The sequence below is a fragment of the Molossus molossus genome, unplaced genomic scaffold (assembly GCF_014108415.1).
Source record: "Molossus molossus isolate mMolMol1 unplaced genomic scaffold, mMolMol1.p scaffold_m16_p_15, whole genome shotgun sequence".
Classification (NCBI taxonomy): Eukaryota; Metazoa; Chordata; class Mammalia; order Chiroptera; family Molossidae; genus Molossus; species Molossus molossus.
In genome coordinates, this window is record NW_023425350.1 from 67,767,440 (window position 1) to 67,790,869 (window position 23,430).

Sequence of the window (23,430 nt, forward strand, 5' to 3'; positions counted from 1 at the left end):
ATCAAAAATCTACTACACTTAATAAATGCATTCGGCAAAGTAGCAGGATACAAAATTAATGTCAAGAAATCGACGGCATTCGTATACACCAATGATAAACTCACAGAAAGAGAAACTGAAAAAACAACCCCATTTACCATTGCGGCAAAAAAATTAAGATACCTAGGAAGAAACTTAACCAAAGAAGCAAAGGACCTATTTGCAGAAAACTACAGGACATTGAAAAAAGAAATAGAGGAAGATATAAAAAAGTAGAAGCACATACCCTGTTCATGGATTGGAAGAATTAACATCATTAAAATGTCCATACTACCCAAAGCAATCTATAGATTCAATGCAATCCCCATCAAAATACCAACGACATACTTCACAGAACTAGAACAAATACTTCAAAAGTTCATATGGAACCAAAAAAGTCCCCGAATAGCCACAGCAATTTTGAAAAAGAAGGACAAAGTAGGTGGGATCACAATACCAGATATCAGGTTATACTACAAAGCGACTGTAATCAAAACAGCCTGGTACTGGCACAAGAACAGGCATATAGACCAGTGAAACAGAACTGAGAACCCAGAAATGGACCCAAGGCAATATGCTCAATTAATATCTGACAAAGGTGGCAAGAGCATACAGTGGAGTAAAGACAGCCTCTTTAATAAATGGTGTTGGGAAAATTAAACAGCTACATGCAAAAAAATGAAACTAGACCATCAACTTACATCATACACAAAAATAAACTCAAAATGGATAAAAGACTTAAATGTGACCCATGAATCCATAAAAATTCTAGAAGAAAATGTAGGCATCAAAATTTCGGACATCATACGCAGCAGAATTTTCACTGATACATCACCTAAGGCAACAGAAACAAAGGAAAAAAATGAACACATGGGACTACATCAAACTCAAAAGCTTCTTCACAGCAAAAGAAATAATCATCAAAATGGAAAGGCAACCCACTGTATGGGAGAACATCATTGCCAATGATACATCAGATAAGGGGTTCATTTCCAAAATATATAGAGTACTCATACAACTCAACAAAAGGAAGACAAAGAACCCAATTAAAAAATGGGCAGAGGAGCTGAATAGACACCTCTCCAAACAGGACATACAAATGGCCAAGAGACATATGAAGAAATGCTCAGCATCACTAATCCTCAGAGAGATGCAAATTAAAACAACAGTAAGGTATCACCTCACACCTGTCAGAATGGCCGCCATCAACAAATCATCAAACAACAAGTGTTGGCGAGGGTGTGGAGAAAGGGGACTCTAGTACACTGTTGGTGGGAATGCAGACTGGTGCAGCCACTATGGAAAACACTATGGTGTTACCTCAAAAAATTAAAAATTGAACTTCCACTTGACCCAGTGATCCCGTTTCTAGGAATGTACCCTAAGAAGCCTGAAACACCAATCAGGAAGAATATATGCACCCCTGTGTTTATAGCCGCACTATTTACAATAGTTAAGATCTGGAAACAGCCCAAGTGTCCATCAGTAGACGAATGGATAAAAAAGCGGTGGTACATATACACAATGGAGTACTATGCAGCTGTAAGAAAGATCTCTTATCCTTTGAGACGACATGGAGGGACCTGGAAAGTATTATCCTAAGTGAAACAAGCCAAGCAGAAAAAGACAAATACCGCATGATCTCACTTATATACGGAATATAAGGAATATAACAGTCTGAGGAATATGATAGACCCAGAAATATGGAAGTAGGGCACAGATTGACATCCCTCATAAGAGGTGGTGGGGAGTTGGGAAGAGATAAACCACAGAACTTATATGCATGTATACATAACCAATGGACATGGACAACAAAGCTGGGGACGGGGCGGGGGGGGGGGCGGTTAGAGAGGGGGTGCCAATGGGGTAAAAAAGGAGAAACATCTGTAACAACAAAAAAAGAAGATGGCAGGAAGTTAAAAAATAATAATAAAATAATTAATAAAAAAAAAAAGCATAAATATTTTGAAATTTTCTATTAAATGGATTTAATTTGTGGAAACATCCCATAAAGAAAGCTCCAAGGCCCTGGCCGGTTTGGTTTAGCGGTTAGAGCGTTGGCCTGCGGTCCTGAGAGACCCGGGTTTGGTTCCCGCTAAGGGCGCGTACCTCGGTTGCAGTTTGTCCCTGGCCCTGGTCGGTTGTGCGGGTGGCAGCCACTCGATGTGTTCCTTTCACGTCGATGTTTCTCTCTCTCTCTGTTCCTCTCTCTCCCTCCCACTCTACCTGAACAAAAAATGGAAAAATGTCCTTGGGTGAGGAAGAAAAAAAAAAAAAAGAAAGCTCCAAGTTCAGAATGTTTTTCTGTTTTTCTCAAACATTTAAAAACAAAACAATACTAACCTTACACAAAACCCTTTTAAAAACCAGTATAAGTCTGATCCCAAGAACTAATAATTATAATCCAATGAAAAAATATTAACCAATATTCTTCATTAATATAGGTAGAAATGTGTAATAAAATATTCATGATTGAATCCAGCAATGAATAAAAGGTCATATCACCAGGTGGTGTTTATTCCAGGAATGCAAAGTTGGTTTAACATTCAAATATCAGTCAATGAAATTTGCAGTACTGACAAAATGAAAGAGAAAATTATATGATTATATAATGCAGGAAAAAATTGATAACACTGAAAACCGGTTCATGGTTAGAAATTCTTAGCACAGTAGAAATAGGAAGTAATTTCCTCAATTTTGAGAGTATGTCTACCATAAACATCCTAGCCAATGGAGAAATGTTGCATGCTTTCCTCCAGAAGCTAGAAAATGAGGCAAGAATACCCATTTTCTCCACCTCTATTGACATTACACTGGAGGTCCTAACTATGCAGCAAGGCAGGGGAAAAATGATATAAAAATTGTAAAAAACCAATATCCTGACTGGTTTGGCTTGGTGGTCAGAGTGTTGGCCTATGGAGCAAAGGGTTGAGGGTTCGATTCCAGGTCAAGAGCACATATCTGGGTTGCAGATTCAATCCCCCACCTGACCAGGGTTGTGCCTCTCTCACATCAATGTTTCTCTCTCTCTGTCTTTCTCTCTCTCTTCCCTTCTTACCTCCTTTGCACTCTCTAAAAATCAATGGGAAAATATCTTCGTGTGAGGATTAACAAAAAAATAAAATTGTAAAGGAAGAAATAATTCTGTCTTAATTTGCAGATGAAATAACTCTTTACATCCAAAATATGAAAAAACAAAACAAAACCCAAACACTACCAGAACTAATAAATCAATACAAGGTTACAGGATACAAACTCATAATCCAAAATAAATTTTATTTTTATGTATTATCAATAAACAATTGAAAAATATGTAAAATTAAATTAATTTTTCAATAATCTTTAAAAACATGAAGTTCTTAGGAATACATTTAACAATAAAAATTCAAACAATGCAAGATCTTTACATTGAAAACTATGAAACGCTGCAGAAAGTAGTTAAAACCTAAATGAAGGGAGAAGTAGAGCGTGTTTGTGCGTAGGAAGACTCAATGTTGCTATGATGCTCTTTCTCCTCAAATTGGCCTGTAGATTCAACACCATCTCAATCAAAAAATCTCAGCAGGAAGTTATTTAGAAATTCACATACTGATTTGACAATTCATAGGGAAATACAAATGACCTAAAATAGCCAAAAGAACCATGAAAACAAGCTGAAGAAATGTGGAGGCCTCGCACTACCTGACTTCAGAGTTTGTGCTGATGTTCCAGTAATCCAGACCGTTTGCGATTAGGACGGGAATAAGCAAACAGGTCTACAGAATACAAGGGGGTCCAGAAATTGACCTACACATATATGCTCATTGATTTTTGATAAAGGTATGAAGAGAATTAAATGATGAAAAGATTTTCCCCCCCAACAGATTGTGCAGGAAACAACTAGTTATCTGAATGGAAAAAAGATTAACCTTGAGCTATTCCCTGTATAATACACAAAAATTAATCTGAGATTGATCATAAGACTTAAAGTGAAAGTGAAACTATAACACTTTCAGATGTTAATGCAGGAGAACATCTTTGTGGAGTTGGGTAAACTAGTATTTTTTAGAAAGTAGATAAAAGAGTACAAACCATTAAATTAAATATTGATTGCCTGGCTGGTGTGGCTCAGTGGTTAAGTGTCAACCCATGCATGCACCAATAGGTCGCCAGTTCAATTCCCGGCAGGACACATGCCCAGGATGTGAGCCCAATCCCCAGTGGGGGGGCGTGCAGGAGGCAGCCAATAGATGTTCTCTCTCATCGATGTTTCTGTCTCTCTCTCCTTCTCTCTTCCTCTCTCTAAAAAATCAATAAAGAAAAAAAAATTAAATGTTGATTAATTGGATTTTTTCAAAAGGAAAAATACCTTATTCTTTAAAAAACACCAGTAAGAAAACAAAAAAAGCCAACCATAACTTTGGAGAAATTTTCTGCAATACATGTATCTGACAAAAGACTTTTATCTAGAATAATTTAAGAACTTTTACGATTCAATGATAAAAAGAAAGACTTGAGCCCGGATGGTGTGGCTCACTGGTTGAGCGTCAACCCATGCACCAAAGTCACCGGTTCAATTCTAGGTCAGGGCACATGCCAGGTTGTGGGCCCGATCCCTAGTGCAGGGCATGCAGGAGACGGCCAATCAGATGTTTCCGCTCATCGATGTTTCTATCTCTCTCTCCCTCTCCCTTCCTCTCTCTCTAAAATTAATAGAGAGAAAAAGTTTTTTTAAAGACCTGAAAAGCGTTTTCCTGGGCACTTCCTGCATTCACTAGGCTGATGAGCTTCTCTTGGTCATTTATTCCCTATTTCAACATGCATTCTGTGGCAACACTGTTTTTAAAAAGCAAAATTTCCTCCCTGTATCAGTACATTTCAATCAGAAAAGACAGACCAGTGGGAGATACATAATAAAAGATACTGCAGGGAGTTGACTTGCACAGTTGCGATCCGGGGCTGGCTGGGCAAGTCTGGAATCCACAGGGGAAGCTCTCAGGGGGGCAGGCTGGCAGGGGGGCAGGCTGGCAGGAGGGCAGGCTGGAACTCAGCACCAGCACAGCTGCTGTCCAGGAAGGAGGAAGACCTTTCAATTGATGAAATCGGGCCCAGCCCTGATTATCCAAGATATGTTTCCTGCCACTCACCTGATTGTGGATTTTAATCACATCCACCTTCACAGCATCAGTATGTACTGAATGACGAGATGGCAACTTAGCCAAATTGACACTTCAAAACCATCATGTCTCCAAATAATGTAAGTTCTTTGAAAGATAAAAGTCAATTATAGTACAAAAAAAAAAAGACTTGAAAGGACACTTCACAAAAGAAGATGAAAGGCTAGTAATGAGCACAGGAAACTTTGCTCAATCTTATTAGTCATCAGGGAAATAGAAATGAAAACCACAATGAAACTGAAGTGGTTTAAAAGAAATGATCGGTAACACTCAGTCCTGTGGCAACATGGGCAACGTGGACTTTCATAACTTCTGTTGGTAATGTCAGATGGTAATAACCACTCTGGAAAACAGTTTGGCAGTTTTTCATAAGGTTAAATATATACCTACCCTGTGACCAGCAATTCTCTCCCTAGGTATGTACTCAAGAGAAATGAAAACATGCTCACAAAAGGCTTGTACAAGAATGTTTGTAGCCACTTTATCAATAATAGCCAAGCCCTGGCTGGTTGGGCTCAGCGGTTGGAGCATCAGCCTGCAGACCAGAGAGTCCTGGGTTCGGTTCCCGCTAGGGGCATGTACAAAATAATAATAATAATAGCCAAAAACTGGAAGCAACTCTGACATTCATTATCATGAGATGTGGGAAACCAATTGTGCTGTATTCATACAACAGAATTCCACTCAGCAGTGAAAAAGGATGAACTACTGAAACAAGCAGCAACAGAAACGAATTTTACAGACGTTGTGATCAGTGAAAGAAGGCTGACACAGAAGAGTTAATAATGTATGATTCCATTTAACGACATGCATTGGAGAAGTGGTGACATTCACTGATGGTGATATAGGGATCACAGGGTGGGACGGTGTGGCATCAACTAGGAGAAGCAGTATATGGGGTGTGGGACATTTCTGTGTCTTAGTTTGGTTGGTTACATGGGTTTATATTCATGCAAAACATCATCAAGCTGTAATCTCAAAATGTATGCATGTTACACATCTAACCATATGCACTTTATAGCTCAGTGAAAAGGCTTAAAATTTAAATTTAAATAATGCCTCAGCAGTTAGGCAGGTTGTTTGCATTCGCAGGCTCTTCATTATCCTTTCACATATGAAACTGGAAACTTACAAGTTTCCAACAGGAGGCATCAGCTACTGAATCCTGATGTACACTAATTGCGGGAAAGACGAAATGCAACCATGTTCACTAAGTTTCAGTTCTGTGCTAGACACTTTTCAATGTTGTACCAAAGCACAGAGGTGGGTGCCCAGGCCAGCCAACACCATGGAATCCACAGATCATAGTGACAGATGGCGGGTGGTGATCTAGGCCAGGGCCAGGATCACAGGAGTCTGGCAAGAGGTGAGCAATGAGGGCTGGCCCCAGAGGTAGGCAGGCATACCCTAGAGATTCTGACCTTCTGTTTAGAGATCTTGACATCTTTGACCACTTAAAGCAGGGCTTTGGCCAAGGTGGTGAGGAAGGCCTGATCACAGACAGTCATCCAGATAGGACAAGGGGACAAGTCAGAGCTTAGTTCAGAGACAAGCAAATCTGTGGGGACACATTGGACCAAACACAGCTCATGATTGAAAAGTATACCAATACCATAGAAATTACATTTTCTAGTTTATGCACACTAATACAGGTGAGCTTGACTTGGTATAAGTGACTGGATACTGAACAACAGTCTCTCTCTCTCTCTCTCCCCCCCCCTCCCTCTCCCTCTCCCTCTCCCTCTCTCTCTCTCTCGGTCTCTCCTGGTATTTTTCTGGCTTTATTGAGATATAATTGACATATAACATTGTGTAAGTTTAAGGTGTACAATGTAATGATTTGATACACATACATGTTGAAAATGATTACTGCAATAGTGTTCGTTAACAGTTCCATCACCTCACACAATTATTTTTATTGAAGGTGGGGGATTTAGACGTCTAAGATCTACTCTCTTAGCAACTTTCAAGTATACAATACAGTCTTGTGAGCTACAGTCACCATGCTGCACATTAGATCCCCAGACTTATTCATCTTATAACTAGAAGGTTGTATCTTTTGACCAATATCTCCCCATTTCCCCAACCCAGGCCCTGGCAGACATCATTCCACGCTGTTTCTGTGACTTCTTTGTTTTTAGGTTCCACCTATGAGTGAGGTCATACAGTATTTGTCTTTCTCTGTCTGACTTATTTCACTTAGCATACTGCTCTCAAGCTCCCATTCATGTTGTCACAAATGGCAAGATTTTCTTTTGTCTTGTGACTGAATGATATTTCATCATTTATATACACACATCGTCTTTATCCATTTATCTATAGATGGACACTTTGGTTTCTTCCTGTCTTGGCTGGTGTGAATAATGGTGCAATGAACATAGGATGTCACTTCAAGATAGTGATTTCATTTCCTTCAGATAAATACTTTGAAGTGGGATCGCTGGGTCAAACAACAGTTCCAGGTTATGTTTTTTGAGGAACCTCCATACAGTTTTCCATTGCAGCCGCACCAATTTACATTCCCACCAACAGTGCACAAGGGTTCCCTTTTCTCCTATCCTCGCCAGCACTAATCTTTTTTTTTTAATCCTCACTTGAAGTCTTTTTTCCATTTTTTGTTCAGATAGAGTAGGAGGGAGAGAGAATAAGAGAGAGAGGGAGAGAAACATTGATGTGAAAGGGACACATCGAGTGGCTGCCACCCACACGACCAACCAGGGCCAGTGACAAACTGCAACCGAGGCACATGCCCTTAGCGGGAACCAAACTCGGGTCTCTCTGGACTGCAGGCCGATGCTCCAACCGCTGAGCCAAACTGGCCAGGGCTCTTTTGTCTTTTATATAATAGCCAATCTAACACCTGTGAGGTGATTTCTCACTGTGGTTTTGATTTGCATTTCCCTGATGATTAGTGATGTTGAGCATCTTTTCATGTACCTTTGGCCATTTGTATTTTCTTTGCAAAATGTCTATTCAGGTTCTCTGCCTATTTTTCAAATCGTATTTTTTTTAAACTGTTGAGTTAAATGAGTTTTTTACATATTTTAGATATTAACCTCTTTCACATTGATGGTCTGCAAAGATTTTTCTCCTATTGCATAGGTTGCCTTTTCATTTTATTGATTGTTTCTTTTGCTGTGCAGAAGCTTTTTAGTTTGATGTAGTCCCACTTGTTTACTTTTGCTTTTGTTACCTGTGCTTCTGGTGTCATATCCAAAAATATCATTGCCAAGACCAATGTCTAGGAGCTTTTCTCTTATGTTTTCTTCTAGGAGTTTTGTGGTTCTAGGTCTTATATTTAAGTCTTTAATACTTTTTGAGTTAGTTTTTGTGGTTTGTGTAAGATAAAGGTCTAATTTCATTCTTCTGTGTGTGGTTATCTAGTTTCTCAACACCATTTAAGAGACTACCTTCCCCATTGAGTATTTTTGGCTCCCTTATAAAATATTAGTTGACCATATATATGAGTGTTTATTTCTGAGCTCTTGATTCTGTTCCATTGGTCTGTTTTTACTACTGTCCCATACTGTTTTGATTACTATATCTTTGTAATATAGTTTGAAACCAGGAAGTGTGATATCTTCAGCTTAGTTCTTTCTCAGGATTACTTTAGCTATCCAGGTCTTTTGTGGTTTCATATGAATTTTAAGATTGTTTTTTCAGTTTCTGGAGAAAATGTCATTGGAATTTTGATACAGATTGCAAGAAATCAATAGATATATTTGGATATTATAGACATTTTAACCATAGTAATTCTTATGATCCACGAACATGGGATAGCTTTCCATTTATTTGTATATTCCATTTTTTTTCATCAATGTCTTATAATTTTTAGTGTGCAGATATTTTACCTCCTTGGTTAAATTTATTCCTAAGTATTTTATTGTTTGTTTGTTTTTTGATGCAATTGTAAATGGGATCGTTTTTTATATCTTTTTCAGCTATTTTGTTGTTAGTGTATAGAAATGCAACTGATTTCTTTATATTGATTTTGTATCCTGCAACTTTACTGAATTAATATATTAGTTCTAATGGTGTTCGGGTAGAATCTTTAAGGTTTTCTCTCTATAAGATCATGTCACCTGCAAATAGAGACAATTTTACTTCTTATTTCCAATTTGGATGCCATTTATTTATTTTTGCTTAATTGTCCTGAGTAGGGCTTCCAGTACTATGCTGAGTAGGACTGGTGAGAGTGGGAATCGTGTCTTGTTCCTGATCTTAGAGGAAAGCTTTTCACTGTTGACTATGATGTCAGCTGTGGGCTTGAGTGGCAGTTTCTTGAAGTTCTCTGTGATGATGGGATAGACCCTTCCTGGGGCTTGATGCTACTGGGGACTGGTATTGGGGTAAACGGGAATGGCCTATAACTCGACTTCATTCTACCCTTCCCCGAAGCCCGTGGGCAGACCCTCGCGGTTAGCTGGAACCAAGGACGTGTGGAATGAGGGCAGCCTGGGGCCAGTGTTCGCCATACAGCCAACGACCTGATTGCTGGACCACGAAGAGGGGAGCTGTCTGGTGGCGGCAGGGCCTCCATCAGGATGAGGTGCTTAGGGCCAAGCATACGGGGGGCAGATGACTTTAGGAAACAGCAGTGTGCAAAGGAGGGAGTCAGATACATCTCTGTACAGGGCTTAACACCTCCTTCTGGGCCCCTCCACTGAGGCAGTGCTAACCCCACCCATGCCCCTGCCAGCTGGTGGCTTGGTATGGGGACAGATACTTACTGACCTAGAATTCATGCGGCAGCTCTTGGTGAGTCACCCCCTTCCTCCCCTGCTCCCCAGAGCCAGCAGCGCAGGGTGTCGGTATGTGTTGATCCCCAGTGGTGAATCACTGCTTCTCGCGAGTCTCGGGCTGCTCCCTGCCCAGCACACACTGCTCGCGGAGCCCGTCTCACGTTCGGAAATGTGAGCTGTTTTAGAATTCCTCGAAGGTCGGCCAAACCTATTAGCCTCTCAGTGACAGTGAAATACAAATGCTTTGTTGGAGCTTCAGATACATGTTTAAATAAACAAACAAAAAGATGACCTGTAATCATTTTTGTTTTTACTGAGAGTTGTTGGTTTGGAAGCTGTTGCTCCAGGGGCACAGCGTGCTGGGCACGGAGCAGCTCCGGGGCTGAGGATGCCTGAGGCACTCGGACGGAGGGATGGGTGGCAGTGATGCAGGTGCAGGGGTAGGGGCCTGAGGGGGGGCATGCTGCCCCCTTCCCGGGACGGGTGGCACACAGAGCAGAGTGTCCTTGAGCTGAGTCCTGCGTGATAAGCAGCAGAGTGTGCCATTCACGCCGTCCCGGCCGAGCGGGGCAGGCCCTCTGAAGACAGCGTGGACGTGAACCAGCACCTGAGCAGCACGCCAGTCGGCCTCCCGGTCCTGGCTAGAAAGGCAGGAAAGAGGGTGACTGCAGCGGCCCATGGGTCCTCGCTGAGCTGTGTGAACCTTGTGAGCAGGACTGAGAACCTTCCACCTTCCCTGCAGGCGACGGGCGCCATGGCCCGACCACATTGGTGTCAGAACGTCATTCTGGAGTCAGTGCTGAGAATGCAACCCCTTGGAAGGCCACAGTACCTGGAAGAGTTAGGATCCAGCCCAAGCTGCGGGGTGGTGGCCATGAGCATGAAGGGCGTTTGGTGACACTTGGGAGAGGTCGGTGGTGAGACGCTGAAGGTGGAGTCATGGACAGTCCTGGGCTACAGCCGTGCTCTGGGAGGATAGGACGCTATCGGTGGGCATGGAAACAGGGCCCTGGGAGTTCCCTGCTCTCCGCCCCAATCGCCTGTTTGCTGGGTTCGGTCTGAACCCCTGTGGAGTGGGTACCCGCCCTCATTCCCGCTGCCTTTCACTCAGCCCCTAGAATGCCTCCTCCAGCATCGTGTGGGCTGAGCACCAGCTGAGCCGCCCAGAGATTCAGGAAACAGAGCTGGAGGCCTCCTTTCTCTCACATATTAAATGTACATCATTCTGCCTTATGTCAGCGTTAAGCCGTCACTAGGGCAGTCGGGTTCCATGGCGTAGACCACAGCTGAATGCAAGGATCGTGTTATTGAAACAAGATCTCTCCGGCTGACCGTGTTCCAGATGCGTGCATCGGTGCCTGTGAAATCTGTTTAAGGCCCTCACTCCCCCTTCCCCCTCCTCTATCCACAGAACAGTGAGGAGGAACTTTTAAAATGAGTAAGCTGTTAAGAAAGGGAGAAACTATCAAACATCTGTTTATTTACATATCTGTTGTCAGAAATCATCAAGATCGATTTAAGGAGCATGGAGTTCAAATGAACGCCAAAGGACCAGAGACAAGTCACCCGACAATCGCTTTCTGTTCTGAAAGGCTAGTAATGAGAAGCAGACTCTTCATTTGGCACGAAAAGGGGGAAAGGAGGAGAAATTAGGAAGTAATATAGTCAATTATAGGAGCCCTTTGCCAAGGCCCTATTGAGTTCATGTTCTGACAATTTCGGTTAAGCCTCAGTGGTGGGGAAAGGATTCAGGAAGAGGTGAGATCAAACGCGTGGCCCCCACTCCTGGAGCTCTTGTGTGTGTGACAGGAACAGCCAGCTTGGCTGGGAAAGACTCTGTCCCGGGGTCTGTCCACGCTGCCAGGCCCAGACCTGAGCGTGGAGGACAGTGTGTGTGAGAGAAGAGGTGCGGAGACTCTGGCAGACACAAGAAAGCCTGACCCCGTAACGTGGGTGCAATGAGAGGCTGATGGGGCCCCTCTCTACCGAGTCCCCTCTTGCTATTTCTCTGCCCTCTGAATCCGGGTTCTCTTTGCTCCCTCCGGTGCATCCACGTCCACTGTGGCCCCATCTGCGCCAAGGGTCCTTCACCGTCCTGCCCAGGTCGGAGCGGCACTCGCACCGCAGAGGGGCAGGGGCTTCTGCACAGGGCTGGACATCTTGGCTAGGAGGGGATGGGAGGCTGGGCGGAGGGACTTCTGAAACCAGAAGCCAGGGCGCAAGTGGGACAATGGCACATGCCAGTGTCTGAAGCCGGACCTGGTTCAGGGCCGAGGGGGCTGTGTGTGCGCATGTGGCTGTGTCTGAATCATGTGTGTTGGGAACCTGTACCCAGCACCAGCAGGGAAGACACGCCTGTCGCTGTGGGCCAGGCTGTCTGCAGGGGAGGCCACATGGCAGCCAGGAGGGCCTGTGCCGCAGTGTCAACTGACCCAGTGTGCTGTCCACACTTTTGGGGACTGGGGACTAGGAGGGCCTGCAGGAGTCCCCCCCAAAACACCATACTCACAGGAGCTAGATGTGTGTGCTCCAGTGTGTGATTCAGGGATGTTACTGGACTTCACTGAGACTCACTTAAAGCTAGTGTCTTCCCTGTGCAGGCACATGGGGTGCTCAGCAAGTCCTAGCGATGGCCCCTTCACACCGTGACATTCAGCATCCTAGGCCGTTTCCCTAGGAGTCCCCACTGTGCGCGCTCATCTCCCGGGACAAGGGCTTCACTCCCTTAGCCACCTGCCGCCCTCTGAGGGAAGGTCCTGGTGCAGAGCTGGGGCTGGAGTGGGAGACAAGGGGCCCTGGGTTTAAACTCTGACCCGGGCTCTCAGACCAGACGGGTACCCCACAGTTGGCACCTCTCTCAGGCCCCCAAAGCCAGGATACAGCCCTCTCTGGGGGCAGATATTTAATCCTAACCCATTACCTGCCTCTTCATTTTGTTAATAGTGTCTTTAAAGAGCAGACTTTTAATTTTTTATGAAATTCAACCGTTTTGTGTCTTATAAAATCTTTGCCTAACCTGACGTCACTAAGATGTTCTCCCATCATTTTATTCTAGAAGTTTTGCAAATTTCACTCTTCATTTAGGCTTATGATCCACTTTGAGTTAACTTTTGTAAATGGCAAGGTTTGTTTTTTCTGTTTGTTTTTGCATGCGTGTGTTCAGTTCTAGCACCAATTGTTAAAAAGACTGGTTTTTTCTTTCTTTCTCCACTTAGTTACCTTGGTACCTTTGTTGAAAATCATCTGAACATACTGTGTGGCTCTGCTTCTGAACCCTATACTATTTTTCATTCATCTGTATTTCTATTCTTATCCCAGTACAATGCACTTGTATTTACAATGGCTTTATAGTAAGTCTTGATATCGGTGTGAACCCTCTAATTTTCTCTAAATTGTTTAGATTATTCCAGGTCTTGTGTATTTCCTATACGTTTATTATATGCACTTGTTAATTTCTACCAAAAAAAATGTCTGCTGGGATTTTGATTGGCATTGTGTTGAATCTATAGATCAATGTGAGAAGTGACATCATAGCTGAGCAACATGGTTTTCTGACCTATAAATATGGTATCTCTCTGTCTGAGCACCCCTTTCAGACTTTTCCTCTTCAATGTATTTTAGTTTTCATGTACAGATAGTGCAGTATTTTGTAAAATGTATCTGTGTACGTATTTCATGTTTTTGAGAGTATTGCAATGGCATTTTTCTTTCAAGTTCCAGTTCATTTCTAGACTATAGAAATTTTGTACCCTGTGACTTTGTTTAATTTGCTTATTATTTCTAGAAGCTTTATTACATATTCCTTAGGCTGTTCTACGTAGAAAATTGTCTTTTTAGATGAAGATAATTTTACTTGTTCCTTTCCAACTTCTACACTTTATTTTCTTTTTCTTGCCTTACTGCTCTGGCTGGAATTTACAATCCAATGTTGAACGGCAGTGGCAGTAACAGGCATCTTCATCTTTTTCCCAATCATGGGGGAAAGCACTTAGTCTTTTACTGTTAAATATGATGTTACCTGTGATTTTATGGTAGATCCTCTGTGGGGAGGTAATTATTTTCAACTAGCTATATTGCTGCCCAAATTTATTTGGCTTTTTCTACAAAAGAAGAAGTGGAGATAGATTTGGACACCCACCAAAGGGGAGGTCAGCAGGGGTTTGTTTCCTTATGAGTTCAGCTCTATCTTTGATGTGCGATGATTTATTAGGAAATAAACTTTTATTTTCATTATAGGCATTAAGTGTAGGGGTAGCTCACATTAAATGTGCCCATGTGTGACAATGCATCCTTATGAAATGTGTATTTGGGAGGCACAGGGGTTGCAGGGAGCTAACTCCTTATTAGTCCATCAGGAGGCAGTATAGGAACATGAGCTCAGAAATCTAGACTCCCATTCTGAATCCAGCTCTGCAACCTTGGGCAGGTTCCTCAACCTTTCTGTAGCACAGTTTTCTACATACAAAACGCAGATACCAAAAATATCAATAATACCTACCCTCAAGGACCTCTGAAGACTAAATGAGCAAATGCAATAAAGGGCTTAAAACAGGGCCTGCTGTCATGCATTTTAAGAAGTTAGTTTGCATACAGCAAGTTTTCAGTAGTACGTTCGTGGCTTGAAGTGAAAAACAACCATACCATTTAGAAGTCCTCTCTCCAGAAACCTTGTATTGAGATTTTGTAAGGTGTGAGGTTGGCTGTTGTTTTGCAATGTTGTCTGTGCAGTAAATCCACGTTAGAGAGCTATGCACCGCACAGGCAGTTGTCAGCTGGGTTTCAGTGGTGGGCGACACTCTGGAGTTAGCACTGAGTCTGCACCTGAGACAGCTTGACCTGATCTGCTTTTTTGACCCCGTGACGGTTGAATGAAACGTGGCCTCACACACTATCCCAGACCACCCCACTTGGACGTGTGGACCACTGTGCAGCCCCCATTTGGCTTCAGTCTATTATCTCCTACAATAAATTTGAATTCAAGGGGTCAGAGGCTTACATCAAAATTAGAACAAAGCTCTGGCTGGTTTTGCTCAGTGGTTAGAGAGTTAGCCTACAGACCAAAGGTTTGCAGGTTCAATCCCCAGCTTCGGTTGGGGTTGTGTGGGAGGCAGTCAATCACTGTGTCTCTCTCACATTAATGTCTGTCACTCTCTCTCCTTCCACTCTATCTAAAAAAGAAAAAAAAATCAATGGAAAAATATCCTCAGGTGAGGGTTAACGACAACAACAAAATTAGAACAAAACTTCAGAACAACCATCACTGTAGACCCGCCTGAAGTCTAGTGAACAATAGAAGTCCTAGAACTAAGGATATACAGGAAGAGCCACGTGGAGACTGGTAGGAGGAATAGAGAGGCAGAATGTGCTGGTCCCACATCCACATGTAGAAGTTAAAAATCGGGAGGGATTCTGGGCTGTGGAGATCCCCCCCTGAGGATCATGGTGTCCCATCCCCACACCAGCCCCCCCAGCCCACGGTTCTGGTGCCTGGAATAGAAGTCCCCCTGACTTCTGGCAGTTATGACTGAATGAGACAGAGCACTCCTGGAGTCCCAGGCATTCCTATTAAAGGGCCTGTGCACAGATCACTCTCTAACAGACTCACTCCCTCTGAGCTCCAGAACTGGGGCAGCAGTTTGAAAGGCAGAATGGAGAGGAACTGAACTGTCTGGCTTCAGGGCGAAGGCTGGAGGGGCAGATTTCTCCCAGACAGACATGCTGGCGGAAGTCATTGTTTTTTTGTTGAGCCCTCTCCCCTACCCAGCCTATCCCTCAGCAGGTGGGCACCATATCTGAGTCTCCCTCTACCTAGCTAACAATGTCCCCACTGCCCTGGTAATTCCCAGAGACCCCGCCCAACCCAACTTTTAGGCCCACTCAAGCCACTTTCAGGGGTGCTTCCATACCAATGGCCAGTCTTAGCTCATGCTACAGACGTTTCTAAAATTTCTCCAAGATTAACAGACCCCAAACAAGCAGCACCTGGCCTCAGTGTGCCCCATACCTCTTACTAAGCAACCCCAAACCCATCACTAGTGGCAGCAGGCCTCAATTTGCAGCTTAGCCTCTCCCAGGCACCTCCAAGCCCAGCACAAGTGGCCACCATCTGCAGACCACTTTGTAGCTCTTAACAAGTGCCCCGGGCAGAGCACAGGCAGCAGCTGGCTTTGGCTGGCACCAGAGCGCTTCTTAAGAGTCTGTAGAACCAACACACCTGGTGACCAGCTTCAGACCACACCACAGCACCACCCAACCACCTCCATAAATAACACACCCGAAGAGCACATTCGAAAGGCATCAGAGCCCCACATAACAGTTCCTTTGTAGGGTCAGCTCCTACACAATAACTCCCTCACTGTCTAATCACAACTAATCAGCCTGAGAGTCAATTCCTCTCATTGATGTGCCAACAGCAATCAAGGCTCAACTACTACAGGAGGGCACACACAACCCACACAAGGGACACACCTAAAGCACCTGGCTTAGGTGACCAGGGAGATTGTGCCACTGGGCCCCACAGGACACCCAGTACATGTGGCCACTCTACCAAGACTGGGAGATGTTGCAGCTCTACCTAATCCACAGAAACAAACAGAGGGAGGAGCCAAAATGAGGAGACAAAGAAATGTCCCAAATGAAAGAACAGAACGAAACTCCAGAAAAAGATCTAAACGTAATGGAGAAGAACAATCTACCAGCTGCAGAGTTCAAAACACTGGTTGTAAGGATGCTAGTGAACTTAGGTTAGGGGAAGAGTAGATGAACTTAGTGTGAACTTCTGCAGAGAGATGGAAACATAAAAGTGGAAAACAAAGAAGAACCAGTCAGAAAAGAAGAACACAACAAGTGAAACGAACACTACATTACAGGGAATCAACAGTAGATTAGATGAAGCTGAGGATTAAATTAGTGATTAAAGAAAAAATAATTTTAAAAAATGAGGATAGTTTAAGGGGCCTCTGAGACAATAAGCAAACCAACATTTGCAGGAAGAGAAAGAGAGCAAGGAATTGAAAACCTGTTTGAAGAAATAATGATGGAGCCCTGGCCAGTTTGGCTCAGCGGTTAGAGCGTTGGCCTGCGGTCTGGAGAGACCTGGGTTTGCTTCCTGCTAAGGGCACGTACCTCGGTTGCAGTTTGTCCCTGGCCCTGGTTGGGTCATGCGGGTGGCAGCCACTCGATGTGTCCCTTTCACATCGATGTTTCTCTCTCTCTCTCTCCCTCCCCACTCTATCTGAACAAAATATCAAAAAATGTCCTCAGGTGAGGATAAAAATAATAATAATAATAATGATGATGATGATGATGATGATGGAAAAGTTTTCTAATCAGATAAAGGAAATAGATATAAAAGTACAAGAAGCACAGAGAGTCCCAAACAAGATGAACTCAAAGGGCCCACACCAAGACACATCATAATTAAAATGCAAGTTTAAAGACAAAGAAAGAATCTTACAAGCAGCAAGAGAAAGATAGTTAGTTACCTACAAGGAAGCTCCCATAAGACTGTCAGCTGATTTCCCAACAGAAACTTTTCAAGCCAGAAGGGATTTGCATAAAATATTCAAAGTGATAAGAAGCAATGAGCTACAACCAAGATTACTCTACCCAGTAAAGCTGTCATTTAGAATCAAAGGATAGATAAAGAGCTTCTCAGACAGAAAAAGCTAAAGGAGTTCATCACCACCAAACCAGTACTACAAGAAATGTTAAAGAGATTTCTTCAAAAAGAAGCAGTAGAAAAAAGATAAAAAATACAAAGAATAAAATGACAATAACTAGCCCTGGCTGGTTTGGCTCAGTGATTAGAGCATCGGCCCGTGGACCAGTGAGTCACGGGTTTGATTCCAGTCAAGGGCATGTACCTCAGTTGTGATTCTTCCCCGGCCCTGTTTGGGGTCATGCGGGGGAAGCCACTCAGTGTATCTCTTTCACATTGATGTTTCTCTCTCTTTCTCTTCCTCTCTCTCCTTCCCACGCTATCTGAACAAAAATGGAAAAATGTCCTTGGGTGAGGATAAAAAACAAATTACAATAACTACATATCTATCAACAATGACTTTACATGTAAGTAGATTAAATGCTCTAATCAAAAGACATGGGGTGACTGAATGCATAAGAAAACAAGACCCTTATTTATGCTGCCTACAAAAGACACAGAGTGAAAGGGATAGAAAAAGATGTTTTATGAAAATGGAAATGAAGAAACAAACAAACCAAAATGCAAAAACACTGGGGTAGCAATACTTACACCAGACAAAATAGACTTTAAAATAAAGGCTATAACAGAAGACAAAGGAAGGACCCAGGATACTACTTCTGTGTATTTATCTGAAGAAACCAAAAAAACTAATTTGAAAAAGAGTACAAACCCGTATGTCCATTGCAGCGTTATTTACAATAGCCAAGACATGGGTCTGCAACAACATGGATGGACCTAGAGGGCACTGTGCTGAGTGAAAGAAGTCAGACAGAGGAAGACAAAGAGCACGTGATTCCACTTATTTGTGGAATTTGAAAAACAAAATAAATAAACTAAACAGAAAAACTCATACAGAGAACATTGTAATGGTTGCCAGATGGGCAGTGGGTTAGAAGGATGGGTGAAAGGGGGAAGGGGTTTAGAAGTACACATTAGTAGTTACAGAATCGTCACGGGGATACACAATGGTCAAGGACAGCATAGGCGATGTCATCAGCAACATTGTAATAACTATGTGTGGTGGCAGGTGGGTATAGACTTCTCGGGAGGACCACTTCATAAGTTATGTAAATGTCTAATCACTGTGTTATACACCTGAAACTAGTATAATACTGTATGTCAACTTTAATTGAAAAATAAATTATTATGTTTTTATAAAAGAGAACAAAGGCTTCTCAGCCCGTCATTCCCCTGGGCATCTGCCCTAGTAAAGCTGCCTTCTGTTAAAGTGATTGAAGTCCTGGGTGTGTCCTTGGTGCGGGGCAGTCCGTGGCCGCCTTGCTGTTGGGGAGTGGGGGCGAGGGGACACTGAGCGCCCGGGGGGGGGGCAGCAGCACTGTGGTGTTGATATGTAAGGGAGGGCACTTGGGCGCTGGCTGGCAGGCCTTCAGGGGGCCTGCTCCTTAACTTGGACTTGCTTTTTCTTTTTGCCTCGTACTCTTTGAAGGGGTACAGTCACAGCAGACTGCAAAGACCCCTTTGCTAGGTTTCCCCACCTCAGTCCCTTCTCGGGCCAGTTCTACTCTGTCCAGCCAGCAGTCTGCCTGCTTTTCTCTAGATCAGGCCGGTGAAAGACTCGCTTAACACACGGAGTTTTTAACAGTATGTAGAAGTGCCCTCAATTCTATGTGGACACGTCTGCACAATATTTTGTCCCTCCCCTCTTCCCAGGAGGGGGCGTGGCAGCCCGTGCAGGGACAGGATAGCTATCTGCTCTGCTCTGGCACGGACTGCCCAGCCTTTTCCTCAGGTGTGATGGTACAGTTTCGGGCCCGGAGTATCTGGCCAGCTCTTGTCCTCACCTCTGCTGGAGGTGTCCTTCCTGTAGGCTGTGCCTTGTGAGTTGCAAATCTCCAGCCTTTTCCGTTGTAACCGTGACACCAGTGCAGAGAGATATGGATGGAGGGAGTCAGACGTTCTCCCCCCTGACTGTCCCCAGTTAGGTGGGGACTCCGAGGCACCTGTGACATATTCCTCCAAACTGTGCCAGCTGCCCCAGGTAACTGCTGAATTATACATGGTGGCGGCTCTCCGCAGTGCTCTTTCCACTGGCGCACAAAGCTCTGTCCCGGGTGGGAGGCTGGGCCCGCGGGACTGGGCGCGTGGGAAGCAGGCTGCCTTCCAGACGGGCCGGGCTGAGCTCACAGCAAATGGGAAGCAGACACCGGCTCTGACCTGCGATTTGCCTGTTCTTTCTTTGCACATACACACACAAAAGGAATTGCTAAAATTTTAAATATCAAACCGTTAGGTTTTGAAACAAAGAAAGGCAGGAAGAACACAGAAAAGTCAGAAGCGCCACTTTTAACTCTGATCAGATAAGAATCTGCCTTTCACTCCACCTGCATGACTGCCGCTCAGCTCCGTGATGCGGCATCTTTCTCTTCCTCGTGTGCTTTCTTCATTCCAGTTATGCCTCCTCATCTCCCTCCAACTGAAACAGGAGAAAAACAAAAATCAAAACAAGAAAACCCTTTATCGTCAGAGAGTCTCAAAGGCGTCTTACACAGAGTACCCTATGAATGCTGCTTGTGAGATGAACACACGACATACAGGCACCATGAGTTCGTCTCCATGTTCACGGAGAATCCCTGATACGTATCAAACGCCCCTACCAGTGCCCACTCTGGAATGTGGCAGGCGGCCGGGAGACGATTTGAGAACAAGCAGACCTCCTGACTCCAATGGGAGGAAGGAGGAAGGGATGGTGGGTTGGTTTTGTTGATGAGACTTGTCGTTTGCTCTGGTATTTAGGACTCTTCAGGTGGTGAGTGGCTAACCAGACAATCTCACGTTATCCGTGCACACGCTCTCTCTTGAGTTGTATTTTGACCACCTGTTACTTCTCCGGGGTTGGCAATGGGTGGTGGCCACATTGCTACGTGTGCAGAATTCATATAAACTGGACCCGAGACACTTGTGGCATTTCTTTATCTAATAAACACCTTGGTGGCTCACAGAGGCCAGCCCCGAGCTCACCCCCGCACAAGGGGGAGTTGGAGAGTGTGTGCTTGCCCCCCGCCTTGCTGCTGAGAGCGCTGCTCTCGGAATATCATCAGGGCTTCTCCTTCTGTCGCCCTGACAGGTGGTGACCAAGAAGGCGGCCTTCTTCGGAGCCAGAAACTTCCGCCTGCACCACGTCGCCTTCCTGCCCCTGGCGCACATCACAGAGGTCAGCAGCTCTGGTTGAGGGTCTGTGACTGAGTGACCCAGAGGCTCCCTGTGGGAGGCAGTCCCCACAGTCTGAGCCCTCGTGCTGAATTTAGGATCCCCCGGCACCTGAACTCCCGACTTTGAGCGAAGGGCACCACGGACCCCCACACTGAACCCCAGGAGCAGTGTGCACACCCGCGGTTGCCAACTGCGCTGGCAGGAGCCAGCTGGCAGGCGGCGGGTCCGCAGCCGTGGCCCTCTGCCCAGCAGTGACTGCTGTTCCCAAATAAACAAACGGGAGGCACGCACACAGATAAAGGGAAGGCCTTTTAATAGGATCACTGCCTGCAGTGTGACAGGTACCAGAGCTAACTACTTAGACCTAACCCCAGGTTCAGCCTTTCAGAGCCGTGGTCTCAGCCAGAGGTGAGTGTGCCCTCCAGGGGACATGCAGGGACGTTTGGGGGCATTTTGGGGTTGTCACATGAGCAGGGGTTGCTGGTGGGGAGAGGCCAGGGACGGCCTACAGTGCACGGACAGCCCCGCAGCAAGGGATGGTGCTGCCCGGAATGCCACCCGGGCTGAGGGCGAGAAACCCTGCATGATCATTCTGATCTCAAAGACCAGAATCACATGAAACAAAATGAAACACTGAAAATGGGGAAAGATCCATGAAGATATGGCAAATTATTCTTGAAATTATTGTTCAACCTCAGGACTCATTCGTCGATCCCTCGTCATGCCCGACCCGTGGGGGAGTGTGGAAGAAAAAGGCAGGCCCGCCCTGGCCAGTTTGACTCAGCGGGTAGAGCATCGGCCCGCGGGCCAGAGTCCCGGGTTCAGTTCCCGCTAGGGGCACGTACCTCGGTTGCAGTTTGTCCCCGGCCCCAGCTGGGGTTGTGTGGGTGGCAACCAGTCGATGTGTCTCTCTCACATCGATGTCTCTCTCTGTCTCTCCCTCCTTTTGTCCCTCCCGCTCTATCTGAAGATGAACGCAGGAATGTTCTCGGGTGAGGATAGAAGAAAAGGCAGGCCCTGTGTGTGCCATGAGGGTCCCCATCCCCCAGGCTCACTGCTGACCCGGGAAGGCAGGGACCGGTGTGGTCACCACACAGCTCCAGGGCCTGGCTCCCAGTCCTCTCGTGACCCTGGCGGGAGTCTTTGCTGGTTTCTGTTCAGTGTCAAGCCAGTGGCCCAGGCAAGTGTGTCATCGCAGGGGACGGCCCAGGACCCTCCCTCAGAGCTGACCAGGCTGACTGCCGTGAGCCCTTGGGACCTTGGTGAGCTCAGGACACAGGGTCAGGAGTACGGACTGGAAAAAGAATGTTCGGGTGAATGTACCCAGTTCCTCATTGGGTAGGGGAGCCCAAGGACACACCACTCCTGGGACCTGCCGTTTTAGTGACCAAACCGAACTGTGTGATGCCTCATAGCAGCCCTGATTCCGGATGACTTCACCTCCTCTCCCTGGGGCAAGGGGCGGGGCTGGGAGGGTCTACGGTTCCTTCCCTGCAGGTTCTTCAGGAACAGGATGGGGTTCCCTTGTCTGCAGAGCCGGACATTTTCATCTGTCTTCAGCCCACTATAAATGAGGCTCAGGGGAACTGCCTCACCTTAACCAAACGCAAACGTGTAATCCGAATGCCAGTGTCTTCCCCACACACCGAACCCAGCTGCCGAGCCTGCGTGCCCGCTCCGTCCTCGGGGGAACGTTTCCGCGTGGAATTCAGCGGAATGCGAAGGTGCAGAGGCTGGAGTGTCTGCACAGGTCGCTGGCCCTGGGTGCCTCATCCTGGGCTCAGCACCAGCCTCACTCCAGGCTGTTTTGTAAGCCACCCTCTTCTCTTGGTGTTTTTTTGTTGTTGTTGTTTTCTGTTTTTATTTATGAATCAGGCTGCAACTTCTCTGGGACATGAAGTAGCACTCATGGTGACTCGGGCCTCTCGTCCGCTCTGCGTGGACGTCGTGGCTCTGATCTCGGGCTGTGGTCTTGGTGTCTGGGCTCCTCTCCCTCTGTACTGGCCACCGCTGTCACCTGCCCCAGGATGCGAAGGCGGGCCGGGTGGGTGCTGGGTAAGAGCTGCACACGCTGAGAGTGGGACCGAATGTGGAGAGGGCATCGGAGGACCACGAGCTCACGCTCCGCCCTGGGGACACTGACCGCCCCGTCCCCAGCCGCTCATCCGCCTGCCGAGAGCAGAAGGGAGCCGAGTGTGTGGCAGGAGAGCCCCTCCGGTCAGGCTGTCTGAATTCAGAGGCGTTTTGTTTTTTCACCCCCATCAGCTCTGTGACTGCAAGTGAGTTAATCAACCTCTCTGACCTTCAGTCTCACCTTTATTTACCAAATGCAGATATTGTGATATTTACCTCGTGGGACCGTTGAGAAGATACTTGAAAGCATCTGACCCATAGTTAGTGTCTGATAAAAACGTTTTATTGCTGTTAATTACTACTCTCCAAAAACCTTAGTTCCCATAACCAACATGGAACATTTAGATGCCTGTTACTGAAGAGGAAGAAAATGACTCCAGTGTTTGAAGTCTTTTAACACCAGGAAGAAACATCAGGGATTTGATGTTGCCACAGCAACATCTAAACCTTTTGCTAGTTAATAACCACAGTAACAAAGGTGATTATCTTCAGGAAACTGGCCTCGGGT

The 23,430-nt window shown here is 45.4% G+C and overlaps 1 protein-coding gene across 1 annotated transcript in view; it reads left to right on the forward strand.

Moving 5' to 3' along the window:
• The window catches only part of ACOXL (acyl-CoA oxidase like), a 310,943-nt gene that overhangs the window by 251,575 nt on the left and 35,938 nt on the right, over positions 1-23,430 (forward strand). The window contains 1 exon segment of the mRNA XM_036262440.1: positions 20,704-20,803. Within this exon segment, the coding sequence (XP_036118333.1) occupies positions 20,704-20,803 (100 nt within the window).